The sequence below is a fragment of the Xiphophorus hellerii genome, chromosome 14 (genome assembly GCF_003331165.1).
Source record: "Xiphophorus hellerii strain 12219 chromosome 14, Xiphophorus_hellerii-4.1, whole genome shotgun sequence".
Lineage (NCBI taxonomy): Eukaryota > Metazoa > Chordata > Actinopteri > Cyprinodontiformes > Poeciliidae > Xiphophorus > Xiphophorus hellerii.
In genome coordinates this window covers 7457037-7471717 of record NC_045685.1, presented here as the reverse complement: position 1 = coordinate 7471717, position 14681 = coordinate 7457037, and the positions used below count along the sequence as shown (strand labels likewise).

The following is a 14681-nucleotide window of genomic DNA, read 5'->3' as shown; positions in this document are numbered from 1 at the left end:
AACACCATCCCAACAATGAAGCATCGGGTGGAAACTTCCTGCTTTGGGTGCACTCTTCTGTAAAGGGAACAGACTGACTCCATAGTACTGAGGAGAGGATGGATGGGCCCAGGTATTGTGAGATTTTGGCAAGCAACCTCCTCCTCTGCATCTTCAATGCTCTGAGGAAGCACTGAAGATGGGTCATGGCCAGGTCTACCAGCGTAAACAAGGCCTGAAACGCATACAAACTAAGGAGTGGCCCCATTTCAAGGTCCTGCAGTGGCCTAGCCAGTCTCCAGACCTAAACCCAATAGAAACTCAGAGGGAGGCAGGCTGAGAATCTGTGACAGCCCCAAAACTGGAAAGATCAGGACAAGATCTGTGTGGAGTGGACAAAAGCTCTGCTGCCTGGTCATGAACTACAGGAAACCTCTTTTTCACAATTTCCTTTCAAGAAAGCTAAACTTTTGCTGTGGTCTGACAACTGATTGTGATTAATGTTATATCCTGTGTAAGTCATATGGTTAAAAAGATCACGACTGCCCTTTTTAATGGTAAAATCACAATTTTATCCAATTTTCCCAAGTAAAACATAAAGAAAAATAGACCTTTAGTGTTTGAAATTACATTAATTAACACGTTGACTCTGAAAAAGCTTTCAAGCAAATGCTGTAATCACTTTTTATAATGGAAATAACTAACTCGACCTTTGGGCTAGAAACCAAAGGGCACTATTTAAATATTGTAGAAAGAATGTGAATTGCATCAGAGAACAAAAAACATGATTTTCGGCCTCTAGTTTCGTAATTCCATGATCTTGGAACCACCTGAAAGTTGATTTAACATTTTGTCAAATGATACCAAGACAGAAGAACTCTTGGACCTTTCACATGGAAGATCAAATCCATGGGAAGCAGCAGCAGCGCACAGCACCCCCTTGTGGATGACACGATGCAACGCATGTAAACAGCAATCTGTAGGTAAATGAAACTTATTTTTTAACATACAACAACAACAATTTTTCGAAGCGTCGTTCAGTTTCGGGGACAGGTCTGACTCGCCCGAACAAAACCGTAGTGTGGGTGTGTGTGGGTGTGTGTGTGTGTGTGTGAGGGGGGAGGAGGGGCGGGACAGGTAAGTTCAGAAAGCAAGACGTAGATGGGAAGGGCAGAGAAAGATGGGAAGGGCAGAAAAAGAATGACAGGTCGGGTCTCACGCTAAGGGTTGAATATAGGACAGAAAGCGGTGGCGTTTGTTTTTAAGCTCAACGTGAATCTTTGGTCTCGCGGTCTGTCACGGTTTTCCTCCACGCGCGTCTGTCAATTTCAGCTTCAACTTTTTAAAACTCCAAGGAAGGCGCGAGACGGAAACTCGTGCTTGTTTCCAAACAGGGGATCCTCCCCGAAAGTTTTAAAAAAGGACGTTTAGGTCGAAGAACTTGTCTTCAACTTTTTTTTATTTTTTATTTTTAAAGACGTTTTAGTTGAGCTTGTCGGCTGCGGGTCGTAGTCATGGAGAAAGGCGACTGTTGCACGGCAACACAGGAGTACCCACATCCTTTTATCTTCGAGGTGAAGCTGACCAGAGCGCAGAGGATCAGGGTGAGTTTGCTGATGTTACGTTTAAATGAGAAAGTTTACAATTAGCGGGTAGCTTTTTATTTCTACTCGGTCACGAGAGGGAAGAGACGTTCAGCTGCCGCCTGAAAATGGTAGGCTTTGTTGAAAAGTAGGTAGCAATAAAAATAGTTAATTTGCATTAAACAAGACTTGGGAGAAATATTTTTTTTGCTAATAAAATATGAAATAGATTCATGAATAACATTACATTTCACATACGGAGCAATTTGGGGGGGAAAAGAATACAGGTTTTGAAAAATTTCTAAAATACCTTTTGTTGCATTTTTAGACAAAGAGCCACATTTATGAGACAATGTGCAGCATTTTTGTAGGACTACGTTTCATGTCATTGTCTGAACAATAACATGCTATTTATGGGGTTTCTGTTACTTACTGAAACATTGTAAAAAGGCATTATGAATTATTTTAAGTAACACTTTTTAAGATCTTGGTGTTCTGTAGCTTCTGGCCTGACTTGTGACTCCTACATCAGCATCTCACATAGAAACAAAGTGCCTCTTCTAGTGCTTACACCCAACAATAGCCAAGTCATAAAGCTCCTCATCATAGGCAGGTGTGACTGATGCCACAGAGTTGCATAACAGTGAGAGAAACATGGCTGGGGCAGGGCAGCATAGTGGGAAGAATGGTTAATGAAACGTGACATGTTGCACTCTACTGGACTATCTACATTTTTTATATATATTGGGTAGGGTGTGTGCAGAGGTTTTCAAAATCAGTCATAAAAACTAACTGAATTCCTGTTATCTTATCTGGTTTCACAACAATACATGTTTACTTTATGACTACTAGAATCTTCTTTTTCCCTTGCCGATAGGGGCTCATCCTGGGCAGCGTCCTGGTCCCTGTACGCGTCACGCTGGCAGCCTTATTCTTCCTCATCATGTGGCCCATCGCCCGGCTAAGACTGGCCGGCCTTTCCGAAGAAGAGCGCGCCCGGCCGGTCACGGGCTGGCGCCGCTGGCTGTTCCACCCCATCATCTTGCTCCTGAGCAGAGCCGTGTTCGTCTCCTTGGGCTTCCCGTGGGTCAAAGTAAAAGGTCGCAGGGCCGACCTGAAGGAGGCGCCGGTCCTGGTGGTGGCGCCCCACAGCGGCTTCCTGGACATGCTGGTTCTGTGTCCGACCCAGCTGGCAACTGTTGTGTCGCGGTACGAGAACACGAAGCTGCCCGTCATAGGAGGTAAAATGGCTGCACTTTTACGACTCCGGTACAATCATGAGGTTGGCAGCGTTGAAGCAGGGTTTTTTTTTCTGAAAGCCCAGTGAAGAAGAACTGGTTCATTATTTACAGCCAGTCATTCTGTCTTCTAGCAAATAATTATTTAATCTACTGTAAAATATATTTGTGTGACAGAAAATCTTTTTCTCACGCATTAACTGTCACGAGGACAGCGGTGTCCACAATGACTCATTGGATAACACAGTATTTTGGGGGGTTGTAGTTAAGGGGTTTAATTACTTTGTCTCAATCTAATATGCTGAAATCACCTTCTTGTAAAAAAAATAGATAAATAAAAAACAAGGTTTTCAAGCAATCTTTAAAATCCTGACCAGCATTTCTGACGTTTGGATGTTAACCTGTAGCAGAGCTAATGGAGTCACTCAGGCTTTGAGAGAAAGATTTATAACACCCAGCTGTTGAGAGCTCACTGTTTATAAATGGAGTCATAAATTGGGTTTATAGATTCAGCTTAAAATGTTGAAGGCAAGCATTACTATTAGTGCATTTACTCCTGTTAGCTACCTAATGGTCGTTGTTGAGATGAATTCCTGAAAATTGTAGTTTTAATGCTAATCTGGCTGTCTTTTTTTTTAATGTTAAAGTATTTCTGTCAACTTAAGAATTTATAATTTAAGAATTTAAGTCACAGCTTTTTTTTATGTGCTCGTCCCGTTGATGAAAGCGGCTGTTTGCTCCGTCTCGACAAAGAGCCGTTGCCTAGATACAGCAGGTTGAACCGTGTCGGAGTTGGCGCATTCGTCAGTTCATCATTTGTCAAAGCAGGTTTGAAACAGTCATCTAGCAAACAATATTCTCAAGCAGGCTATCTCGGTGTGATTAGGGGTCACAATTCATAAAGGTCTAATTGTTTCAAAAGACGATCTGAACCAAAAGAAATGGGGTGAAATTCAAAGTTTTTCAGAAAAATGATGTGAGATTTTAACTTTTATATTTATTAATATCTCAAATTCATGAAAAAAGAAACTTGAATAGCCTACAAACCACAAAACAGATGCATAATGCTTTTAAAGTGTTTTATTTTATGGTGTAGAATGGAAGTAAGACATGCTGAAATTGCAACACAATTGAACCTAATTGCACATAATCGGGGTAATTATGTGTAAATTTGCAAAAGAGGTTAACTGGCCCAGAGCTATTCTAAACCTAAACTGCTAAATGAGCGTGATTCCCTCCAAATCAAACCGTTGTTTTTTTTTTTTTTTAAATAGTCATGTTTCAGACTTTTGATTTCCATGTGAACTGTTGGGGAACGCACATTTTCACAATAAAAAGTTCTCCGTTTTCAAACTGCTGCTCGGTGGCGCTTCGACATCACGCATCATTTCAGAGAAGGAAAAAACGAACGCATACATGAAGGTACACGCTTTTAAATCAGTAGTTCAATCTGTTTTCCTGGGCAGTTTCGTTTAGCATATTGAACATAACTGCACGAGTAAATGATGCAACCGGACAGGAATTGCAGTTTCACGATGATTCTGAGGGACAAGATGAGAGCACTGTTTAGTTTGATGTGAGAACCTGGATGAAATGGCCGACTCACACAGGTCAGACCCGACTTTGACAGCCTCGGAGCGGCAGGACCGAGGGGTTGATTCATGTCCTGTAAACTCCAGATCGCCCGGTTCGCACTTGGAACGCACATAACTGAAAATCCTTCCACTGAACTCTCGCAAACCAGAGAACTATTTGGAGACGCACCGTAAAAAAGAAGCCAGAAATATGCAAGGAAGTTTCAAGGTAAACAAGTGGCTTCTTCTATCGACGTCTAATCTGCTGTGGCGTGCTCTTGCACTTCCTGCCCCATTCCCTTTGGGAATAGCTACGCGATAAAATCCTAAAGTTTTTTTTTTTTCTTTGTTCTGATTTGATACAGTGTAAAATGATAATAATACTCTTGGATATGTGTTTCAGCTCTGCTGGAGTTCAACCAGTCTGTGCTCGTGAGCAGGAAAGATCCGGAGTCGAGGAAGGAGGCCGTGGTTAAGCTCAACGAGAGGCTGAACTCTAAAGGCTACTGGCCCCAGGTACGAGGTCAGGTGGTCGTCTGTAGGAGAGGCCATGTCCACTTCAGTGTCACGCTATCGGTGCAGCTCATGCGCAAGCAGAACTGGTCATTTGTGGGGCTGCAACTACCTCTTGTGTTAGTTCTCGATTATCCTGATGATTAATCGATTAGTCGGATAAAAAATTGGCACAATCTTCAGATTTTTCATCCAAGCCTTTTTATATCAAATTAAAAATGCACTAAAAGATGCAAATAAACAAATAATTCAATTCCTTTTCTAAAATAAGGAAATACAATTTTTTTGCAGCATTCCTCTAGTGAGCGCTTGATAATATATAGCAAAGGAGGCTAGAAAATATTCTCAGTAATGTGAAAAGCTCAGTATTTTCTGTTTGACCTATCAGTACATTGTAGGGCTGATTTGTTGATTATTTCGATTAACTGATTAATAAATAACTTGATAGAAAAAGGTGATTAATGGGAAAGATTTTTTTATTATTATTTATTTATTTAAATTTGAGTTTTTTACAAAATTGGAACCGAGTGAAATTAAACTGCCACTTCAGTTCTGCGTAGAACAAATAATACTTTTTTTTTTACGTTTAATTGCAAAAATGTTTATATTTTGTACAGTTTTGGCTTAACTACTGCTGCTGTGTTTTTTTTTTCCATCAGATGGCCTTTTATAAGTATGTATGCTCCAATTAATGATTAACCAATTACTAAATTAGTTGACGATATAAGTAATCGATTAATCACGATTAATCGTTTCAGTCCTAGTTATTTGTTCCTCTGTTGAAAAACCATTTTCACTCAGAATAATACAATAACACTTTAGTCTTTTAAATGTCAAATTTATGTGCAAACTTGAGAACAGAATTAAAACCTGGTAAATTTATAGTTTTAAAATAAATGTGTTTCGTTTTTTTTGTCTTTCTGTTGAGCAGTCTTATTATGACCTCATCAAGAATGAAGGCTGGCTTTAGTGTCCACTTTGTATTTTTTTCATAAATGGAAATATTTATGAAAGCACAAAATATTTTTCTGTTTTTTTCTGTCACTTTCTTTTAAGTGACGGAAAAACGTCTGCTAACCTTGCTTAGCAACCGTTGATGGCAACAGATTGAGGAGGCAAAGCATTAATGACGTTAAACAGTAGGAACTATATGATGCAAATTTATCATAGATTATGAAATGTACACTTTTTTTTAAAAAACAAAGAAAAAAACGGTGATATGAAAAATCCGTGCTAGATTTATTTTGTGCAATCTGCTGGTTTAATAGAATTGTTTTTGATGTTTGGCATCACTTTATAACTACCGTTTGCTTTTTTTGTGGCTCAAAATAGGTGGTGAATTATGTTAGCTCTTGAAATGCAATTGAGATGCTATCACTTGACTGAATTCATAAATGAAGCAACTTTTCTAGATGCTCATGTTTCCAGAGGGAACCACGACTAATGGCCGAGCGCTCATCAAGTTCAAGCCTGGTAGGTGTCTGCGGTGAGAACAGCGCCACAAACAGAAAACGCAATGTCATCCTGAGCAAGACCGTCCTGTCTGGTTCAGTAAAACCAGTCCGTTTGCACGAATCATGCAGGAACTGCTCAAGGATCGGAGTGGTTTCATTTTCTTGTTTTGCTTCTTGACGACTTAGTACTTTTCTAAGACATTTTTCTTTTGTCTCCTGATGTCAGGTGCTTTTCTCGCTGGAGTCCCTGTCCAACCAGTTCTTCTGCGCTACCCAAACAAAGTGGTGAGTGCAATAAATGGGGAGAAGAGTTTACGTCCCCTTTGGATGTAAATATTCAAATCCTTAATTTTCATTGTTTAGTGCATGCAATTGCAGGTCTCCTAACACTTTCCAATCTTTCCATTCACACCGGACCTGTTTAGTCCGCTTTAATCAAACTCTGGTCTATTTGCCGAGGAAGTCCGGTTCATTTGAGGAGGTGAGAATGCGTAATCAAATTCTGACGCAGACCATAAAAAGCAAACTCCAGTTTGCCTAGAAACCTAGGTCTCGGTTTGGTTGACTTGAACTCTGGTGCGGTTTGAATGCATATGTGAACGCAGGACAACTCCAAGAGGAGGAAACATACTATAGTGCACGGCATTCTGGGTAAATGTAACTGAAACAAACACAAGAGTCTTTTTGAGAGAAATGTCTTGTGGTACTTCACCAAAACAAAACAGAAATCCTACAGCCGCTAAAATCTGACGCCACTCCATTTTTGTTAACATTTCACGAACAAGGAAATTCCGCTTATGCCTTCTGTAAGAACCGTATGAATAAAATAAGTCATTATTGATGTAACAGGAGCACGCAGCTTTGACATTTGGGTGGTGGGTGTGTCGATGTGGGCGTGACGGTCACCAAGTATGAATGGGAAGGTTACTGTGCGCTGACTTTGTGTATGAGGAAGCGGGTGCTCGGGCTGGTCATAGTTTCTTTTGACTGTGTTGTGGTGCCGTTTATTGTTGGCACCATTGCATTGTTTGGCCTGGTCAGTCTGTGTCGCAGTCCTTGTAAAGTCTGAACTATGATAATCAAACTGGAATAAACCGGCCCTCATATACCATTAGTTTGCCTCACGTTTACCTTCTTCAGAGGTTTTTGTGTTGTTTCCTAAAGGAGTTCTTGGCACAGCACCACCACAGGTGAGGGGGGAGAGAGAGGATTTCAAAGTGTTTTTCAAAGTGTTGGGATCGTTTGACCCACTGAAGTGTGAAAGCTAACTGGATCAGCTGAAAATGTGACAAATGTTGCAAGTTTTAATCCCTAATCCAGGTGTGAAAGCTCCACAGGAAGTGGTTCAACCACAGGAATGCAAATGTTTGTGTTCCAAAAAATGCTGAGTGTTGTTGACGTACCAAGATGTCGTGCAAATGACCCACTGCTGAACCATGAGTCGGATCAGTCGCTGGCGTTTGGTGGCTCTAACCATGATTTTAGAGAGCTGTAGAAAGGGAACAGCAGCAAGCGAAGTTGGCTGCATTTAACAACAGTGTGCGACTCCGCTCTATTTTTACTGTTCTTGTTGTTTTTGGTATTGCATCATATGTACACATGTGTGAACTTGCATTCGCAGATGTGCACAATAAAAGCTGTGTGCTGTTTGCCAGCTCGTCTCTTCCAGCTGGCATTTTTGACTGTTTGGAGTCATGTTCCTAAAGATGACTGCAAACACTGTTTAGTTCAGTGTTTGCTTGCTGCAAATATCACTGTGTTTAACATGGGGAAATGGGAGGCATAAAAAAACCCCCGGTCTGAGATAAAACCATTTTTGTCCAGCTTACACTGTTTGATCTGTGTTTTTATGGCTCTTCCTCAGGACACCGTTCGATGGACATATAAAGGGGCGTCATGGTGAGTTCCTTAAGCTAGCTTATTTTTGTGTCTTCTCAGGCTTGTGTTGCATTGCAGTGAATTAAGCTTGTATGGGATTTGATTAAAAGGAGGTAGAAATGCAAGTGTGTTGGTATAAAAGTGCACTAGATTGGTCTAATTAGCCACAAACATTCATAATGTCAGATCATTTAATCAGCTAAGTCGGAGGTTATGCTTTGTATCGCTTTAGTTAAGTAAGACTATAGTTGGTAATACTGTTTTGATCAATTAGATTATTCTAGATTATTCTATTCCCATATATCAAAGAACGTAAAATACAGCGTAAAGCCACAATCTGATGTTATTCACACCCTGACCACCTGATGGCAACAAAGTTCATCAATATGAACATTAATAGATGTATTTGTATGACATTTGTCAACGGGGATAAAGATTGAAAACAGTTCCAGGTGATTTCACATTGGTCAAAAGGTGGTCCATAGCTAATAGCCTAGTTTAGCGTAACATCGTATTTTAGTATGAATCCATATTAGCTGGACCTGAAAGCTAACGGCTAATTTTGTGGGGGATCGAGACCAAAGTGGTCTGCCATATGTAGTCTCAAAGGGTCTCATTAGTTTCCTCAAATGCTACTTGCTAAACCTTTAAACACCAATCAAATTTAAATTGAATTTTGTCTGCAGTAAAACAGGTGACAACTTACAGGAAATACAGGCTGGAGGTGGTGAAACCATATGAAAACTGGCCTAAAAAGTGTTGCCTGTCGGAAGTGTGATGGAGACCAGGGGTTCCATCCCTAATAAATAATTATTGATATTGTATTTATTTACAGAACAAATGCTTTTTGTTTCAGTTCTTTGTTTCAGTTACATTGCGACATTTAGTTAAACATTCTTTCAGGCAGAGGGACCATACAATAAAATCCTAAAGTAAAAATGGTACCAATATTTATTGGTACCATTTATTGTTTTGTGTTAGGTTTGTGTATTAAATAATTTCTAGTTTTGTTTTGTCACCCCTTTACCTGGTATGAGTGTTGGAATTGCCCAAAGTATAAAAGCCATCTTCTTCGTCTCACTGTGAAATGGGTGTCGGTTCAAATGTGACCTGCAGCTTCAGGTAAATCCATCTCGGCTGCATTCTGTTGCTTTGCCTCTTTCCTGAACGCAGAGCCAAAGCAAACAATGCAGTGTTTGAGTGCAGCTTTGCTTGGCTTGCTATAAACGTGTTAAATATTATAGTATTAGTTTGCATTTGACACGGATAATTTGTGACTCGCAGCGTCCAATTCACCTTCTATGTAAGTTTGCATCCACTGTATAAAGGCCATAAAGTAGCATTTGCATAAAATGCGAGGACATTATTAAGACTGTATTTGACTTTGAAACTGCAGCTCACTGCTGTTACCTTGGCTGCTCCCAGACTAGCTATTTGCTTCAGCCTTTTGGACCAACTCAGTTCTCACTTTTTGGAGAACCTCAGTTGAAACCAACAATAACAAAGAAAAGTTCTGCTAATACCTGAAGGTCGTTGTTCTATTAAAATGCTCCTTTAGAAACTGATCAGACTGAGAGGCAGAAATGAGGAAAAATTGTTTTGGTTGCTTTATGTACAAGTGTATTCAAGTATGGAAGAAACTGAGGAAAAAAATATTTTGACATCTTGTTGGAAATTTTTACATTTTCCTAGATGTGACAGGTAAATTTAAAGAAGTTGCATTAGGCTTCATGTTTTCAATACTACGGATTACATTTTGATGAATTAAGCACATTCAATCTGGCAGTACTTATTTTAATTATTTTCTTAATCTTCCATAGCTTGTTTAAAATAATTCCTTGCTTTGCAACAACACTGATTTTTATCTTTGATAATTCAGTCTCACTGGTTCCACCCCAAGTATTTAAGCAGGTTTATAACCGGAAAAAGAAGCTGGTGTCTGATTTAGACTGGCTCTCAAGTTTTCTTCTTGAGTTTCCTGTCATAATTAGCACACTATGCATTCTCACAACTGTGTCGTTTCATCGTTTTGTCTTTATTTTTTAGGACCGAGGCACTGTGGCACACTGCTTCACAGTTTTACACGAACATGACTGTTGAGGTAAGAACCATATGACCCCCCTCCCCACCCTGTTTCCTCACAATAAAGTCATAAATATGTGTACTCAGGGTGTGTTCTCTGTCGGCTGCTCTAAGAGGTGCAGTAGATATGAAGCTGTATTTACCCATATCGGCCACTTTTCTTTTTCTTTTTTCAATTTTAACCTCTCAAGAAAAGGTTTTTAAAACAAACTGAAACTGCGAGTAAATAATTTCTTTTGTTGTCCTGCAGTACCTGCCTGTTTACAACCCGTCTGAGGAGGAGAAGAAGGACCCCAGCCTGTATGCTGACAATGTTCAGAGACTCATGGCCAAGTAAGGAGACGACCACGCCTGTCGCAATAAGCAACCAATCAATGAATCGCATGATAAATTAAAATGAGTTTGATCATTTCAAAATATCTTTTGAAGGCCAATTTTGTTTACAGAGAAGTCTTAATCCGTTGTATTTATGGTTTTGGTTGTAAGTAGGTTTTATTTATTGTTTTTGGTTGTCGTGTTTTATTTTAGACTTTATTTCACCGATATATGAAAAGTTTGGGCCGATATTGATATCCAAATATTGGCCAATAACCAATATTTGCCTGTATCGTATAAATGCTTAAACTGTTTGGACACCTTTAGGGAAAAAAAACCCCAACGAGAAACGAATGGCATCAAGATGGAAATACTGTAAATATCGGTTGTTCATATTGACTCAGTCGATACCGATATGTTAGAAAATGACCAAAATCGGCCGATATTGACGTTGGTGCCGATATATTGTGAATCTCTAATTTGGGGTATTTAAAATATCTTCCAGTTCCAGTGTTAAAAGTTCTTCAGAAAATTAAAGTTTCTCTGTCTTTGCGAAGGTGAACTAGTATTATTATGCCGTTATCAATATATGACTTGAAAATGGTATCGAAACCACGATATTATCGCTTATCGCAATTATTCCTGGGACAATTTATCATCCTGCAAAATTTGTTATCGAGACAGACAGGACTAGACACAGAAAGCACATAAAGTGATTTTGATTTTTGGACCATTTAGCCAGACTCTAGGCACAATCGACCATATTAATAACACAGCAGCGACGTTTTCGAACAGGAAAAACTGTTTTATTCCTGTTTTATTATATCACTCGGCTTTGAGAAACACTTGCAGATTTCCGCCACCAGGTGTAGCAGCTGAGCCGTATTTAAGCTTTAAATTGTTTTGATTAGCAGTAAAGATACGCTTTAGTTTCTGACTAAAACGTCCACGACCTGATCCGTTTCCTAACGGTCCTTTACTGCTCCACAGGGCTTTAGGAGTCCCAGCCACGGACCATGTGATGGAGGGCAGGGTCCCTGTGAGCAAACTGGGTGGCCTGTCTCTACCGCTGGAACCGCCTGGCAGGGTAACGTTGTCTCTTCTGCGTACAAATGGGTAAGATCTCTTCTCTTGATTTTTAAATCTCTAAACCAAAGCTGTTTGGTGTTATTTAAACTAACCATTGTCTTCCTTTTCGCATCTTTCTGTCGCTCAGACTGGAGGCTCGTGAAATCAAAGCGGCTCTGGCCAAAATGATTGACAGGTGTCGGTCTGGAGCTCAGGGGTCAAAGGCCAGTGCAGACGAGCTCACCTCTATTTTCTCCCTGAAGGATAAACAAACGGCTGTCTCCATCTGTGGCTTGTACTCAAAGGTGAAGTCAGTTCTTCGGGTCTGAATGAAGCAAAAAAAAAATTTTTTCTTTTGTTCCACATTCACTGTGTTTTAAATATTGTGATGTTGGATGTTACAGGCCACCTTCTACATCATAAGTAGGGCTTCAGTTAACAATTATTAAGATTAATCAATTATTCTGACGATTAATTGATTAATATGATCCAAAGAATTGGCACATTCTACAGATTTTTCATTTAACTTTTCACACGCTATTAGAAATACTTTAAAAATGTAAATAAACAAATCACTTCCTTCTTAAATGAGAACATTTTATTGCCTTAAATGCAATAATGTAGCATTACTTTTGTGAATTTGAGTTTTGGGTGAAACACATAGACAAGAGTGTTTCTATCTTGAATGCAAAATGTATCTCTTTTTTTTTTGTACAGTTTTGGCTTAATCACTGCTCTGAATGTTGTTGTTTTTTAAGAAATGGCCTTTTGTGCGTGTGTGTGTGTCTGTAACAAGTTATTGATTATTAAATTAGTTGACGATTATTTCAATAATCGATTCGTCATGATTAATCGTTTCAACCCTAACCAAAAGCTTCAAAAAATTTTTGAAACTTGTCTTAATGAAGCTTTTAGCCTTTCCTTTAAACAACCATAAAAAACAATCATGGCCCCTAAAAGTGTGGCAAAGTAAGTAATTTGCTCTGTTTTCAGAGTATTTTATGCAGTAATCTGTGAATATGATTTTAATTTCAGTAAAAAATAAAAAAAAAAGGAAATCTTTAAAAAATAAAGTTTCAGATGAAATATTTGGTTACATGTGTAACCTCTTTCTTTGTGTTCATCATCAGGATGAAACGGTGGACCTCAGACAGCTTTACTTCAGCGTCTCGGCCCTTAGCGACTTCACAAACTTCAAGGCCCTGCTTCACTCTGCTTTTACGGTAAGTGTCTTGCTTGTTTCACAGAAGTTATGGGTCTTAAATTTGAGCGCGACACATTTTTAGAAATGTACGTTTTAATCGGGATGTCCCGGACCCTTAAAAAGTCTGAAATTCATAGACCTAAAATTAAGGCCTTAAAATGTCCGTAACCCATACAAGGCTAGGTGTATACTGTGGGGGGGAAATAAACAAATACATAAAAACTGAGCTTGGCACTATGGCAGTTACGGCTGTAGAGAACCATGTGCAGTGTGAAAAGCACAAAACTGCAGCCAAGAGCCACAACCAGAAGTAATCTCAGGAAGTTCTCAGTTATTCTTGTTGTTTACGTCTTGATTGGAGTTAAACATTACTGAAGGTATTAAAAAAGTCTTAAATTTGACTGCAGATACCCTGTTAATGCTCTCCTTTGTCCTCCTACCTTCCAGCTGTTTGACCAGGAGTCAAAAGGCAGCCTAAGTGCAGAGGAGCTCTCAGACCTCATGGGGGCGCTGCTTGGCATTCCACAGCACAACACTGGTCCTCTGTATGCCGAGGCCTCCGGTCAGGGGATGCTAACCGAAGGTGAGCATTCACAACGTTTTTTTTTTGTTTGTTTGTTTTTTTCTTTGTCGATCAAACACGACGCTTTATTTCGGACTAAAACCAAAGTGTCTAAATGTTTGACAGAAAGCCTGCTGCGAGTGCTGACGACCCATCCGACCTATCAGAAAGTGGTGAACGACTACCTGCAGGGCGAGGAGGCGGGGCCACAGCCGCCGCCCGCTGCTGCAGCAGCCAATGGGAAGGCTGTGAATAACAACGGCGTGACACACGGCGCCAACGGGTTTCTACAACACAACAAGAAGTTTGAATGAGCGTTTAGTGACTGGTGGTTCTCATCTCACGATTTTCACCCCCCGATCACGTCGGAACCAAGCAAACCCAAAGAGTTCTATTTTTATATGTTTTATGATATTTTTAAGTTGAGCATCAATTGCACAAATGTGGAAACGCCCAAAGAGAAGGCAGAGCTTTCCTCCGCAGTGGCTCTGTATGTTTACTGGTGTTTGTTTCTTTTTTTATATATATATATCTTTCAATAAATTCTTGTGTCATTGGAGGTTCATTTTACTGCTGAAAGCCAAAAATAATTTATATTAAAAAACAAAAGGTGATTTCTGTGAGGGACAGTGGTGTGTGTGCGCCAAAATAACTCAACACTGTAAATGTATTGCAAGTGATTCTTAAAGCTTGTTTTTTTTTGTAAGTGCTTGTTTATTTCAGGAATAAAGTGATGTGTTTTAAGCATGCTTTTTGGGGGGGTATTTGTCACTCTATATGAAGCCAGGTTGCTCTTAAAGTCCCTCTCTCCCTTCTTATTCTGATTTTGGGCCCTCTCTGCTCAGAGTCCCGACACTTTTTCACCGGACTGGAACAGAGTATTTCCGGAGTCTCGTCGGCGCCCCCTTTCCTCTTTTTTGGGGTATTGCTTCTCTGCTGGTGCTTCTTCGCTGTACTCGTGAGCTCTTCCTCCTCCTCCTCATGTGCTTCTTCTTTGATCGCTTCAGGCTTGATTTTTAACCCATTTCCTCTCTTTTGTGAAACTTTTTGCTTTTTTGTTTTGCCCCCCAGGAATGCACCACATTGCTGCTTCTGCACTTCACTTAATGCTGGACACAGAAAACCGTCTGACTCCGGACATCCTTCAGCTGTTTTCACAGAAGGGAGCGTCTTCATCCGTTTGGAGGGACATTTTGGCTTACATTTGGCCTTTCGACTGCACTTGCCTGCC

The 14681-nt window shown here is 40.0% G+C and overlaps 1 protein-coding gene across 1 annotated transcript; it reads left to right on the top strand.

The window, feature by feature from the left end:
* Positions 1-1017: 1017 nt before the first annotated feature.
* Positions 1018-14194, top strand: lpcat4 (lysophosphatidylcholine acyltransferase 4). Its single transcript, XM_032583066.1, has 13 exons — positions 1018-1583; positions 2440-2803; positions 4778-4890; positions 6300-6360; positions 6568-6626; positions 8206-8240; positions 10266-10320; positions 10552-10634; positions 11607-11732; positions 11833-11989; positions 12815-12907; positions 13336-13471; positions 13577-14194. Exons 1-13 carry the CDS (start codon positions 1494-1496, stop codon positions 13762-13764), a joined length of 1560 nt encoding a protein of 519 aa, XP_032438957.1. The 5' UTR covers positions 1018-1493; the 3' UTR covers positions 13765-14194.
* The last annotated feature ends 487 nt before the right edge of the window (positions 14195-14681 follow it).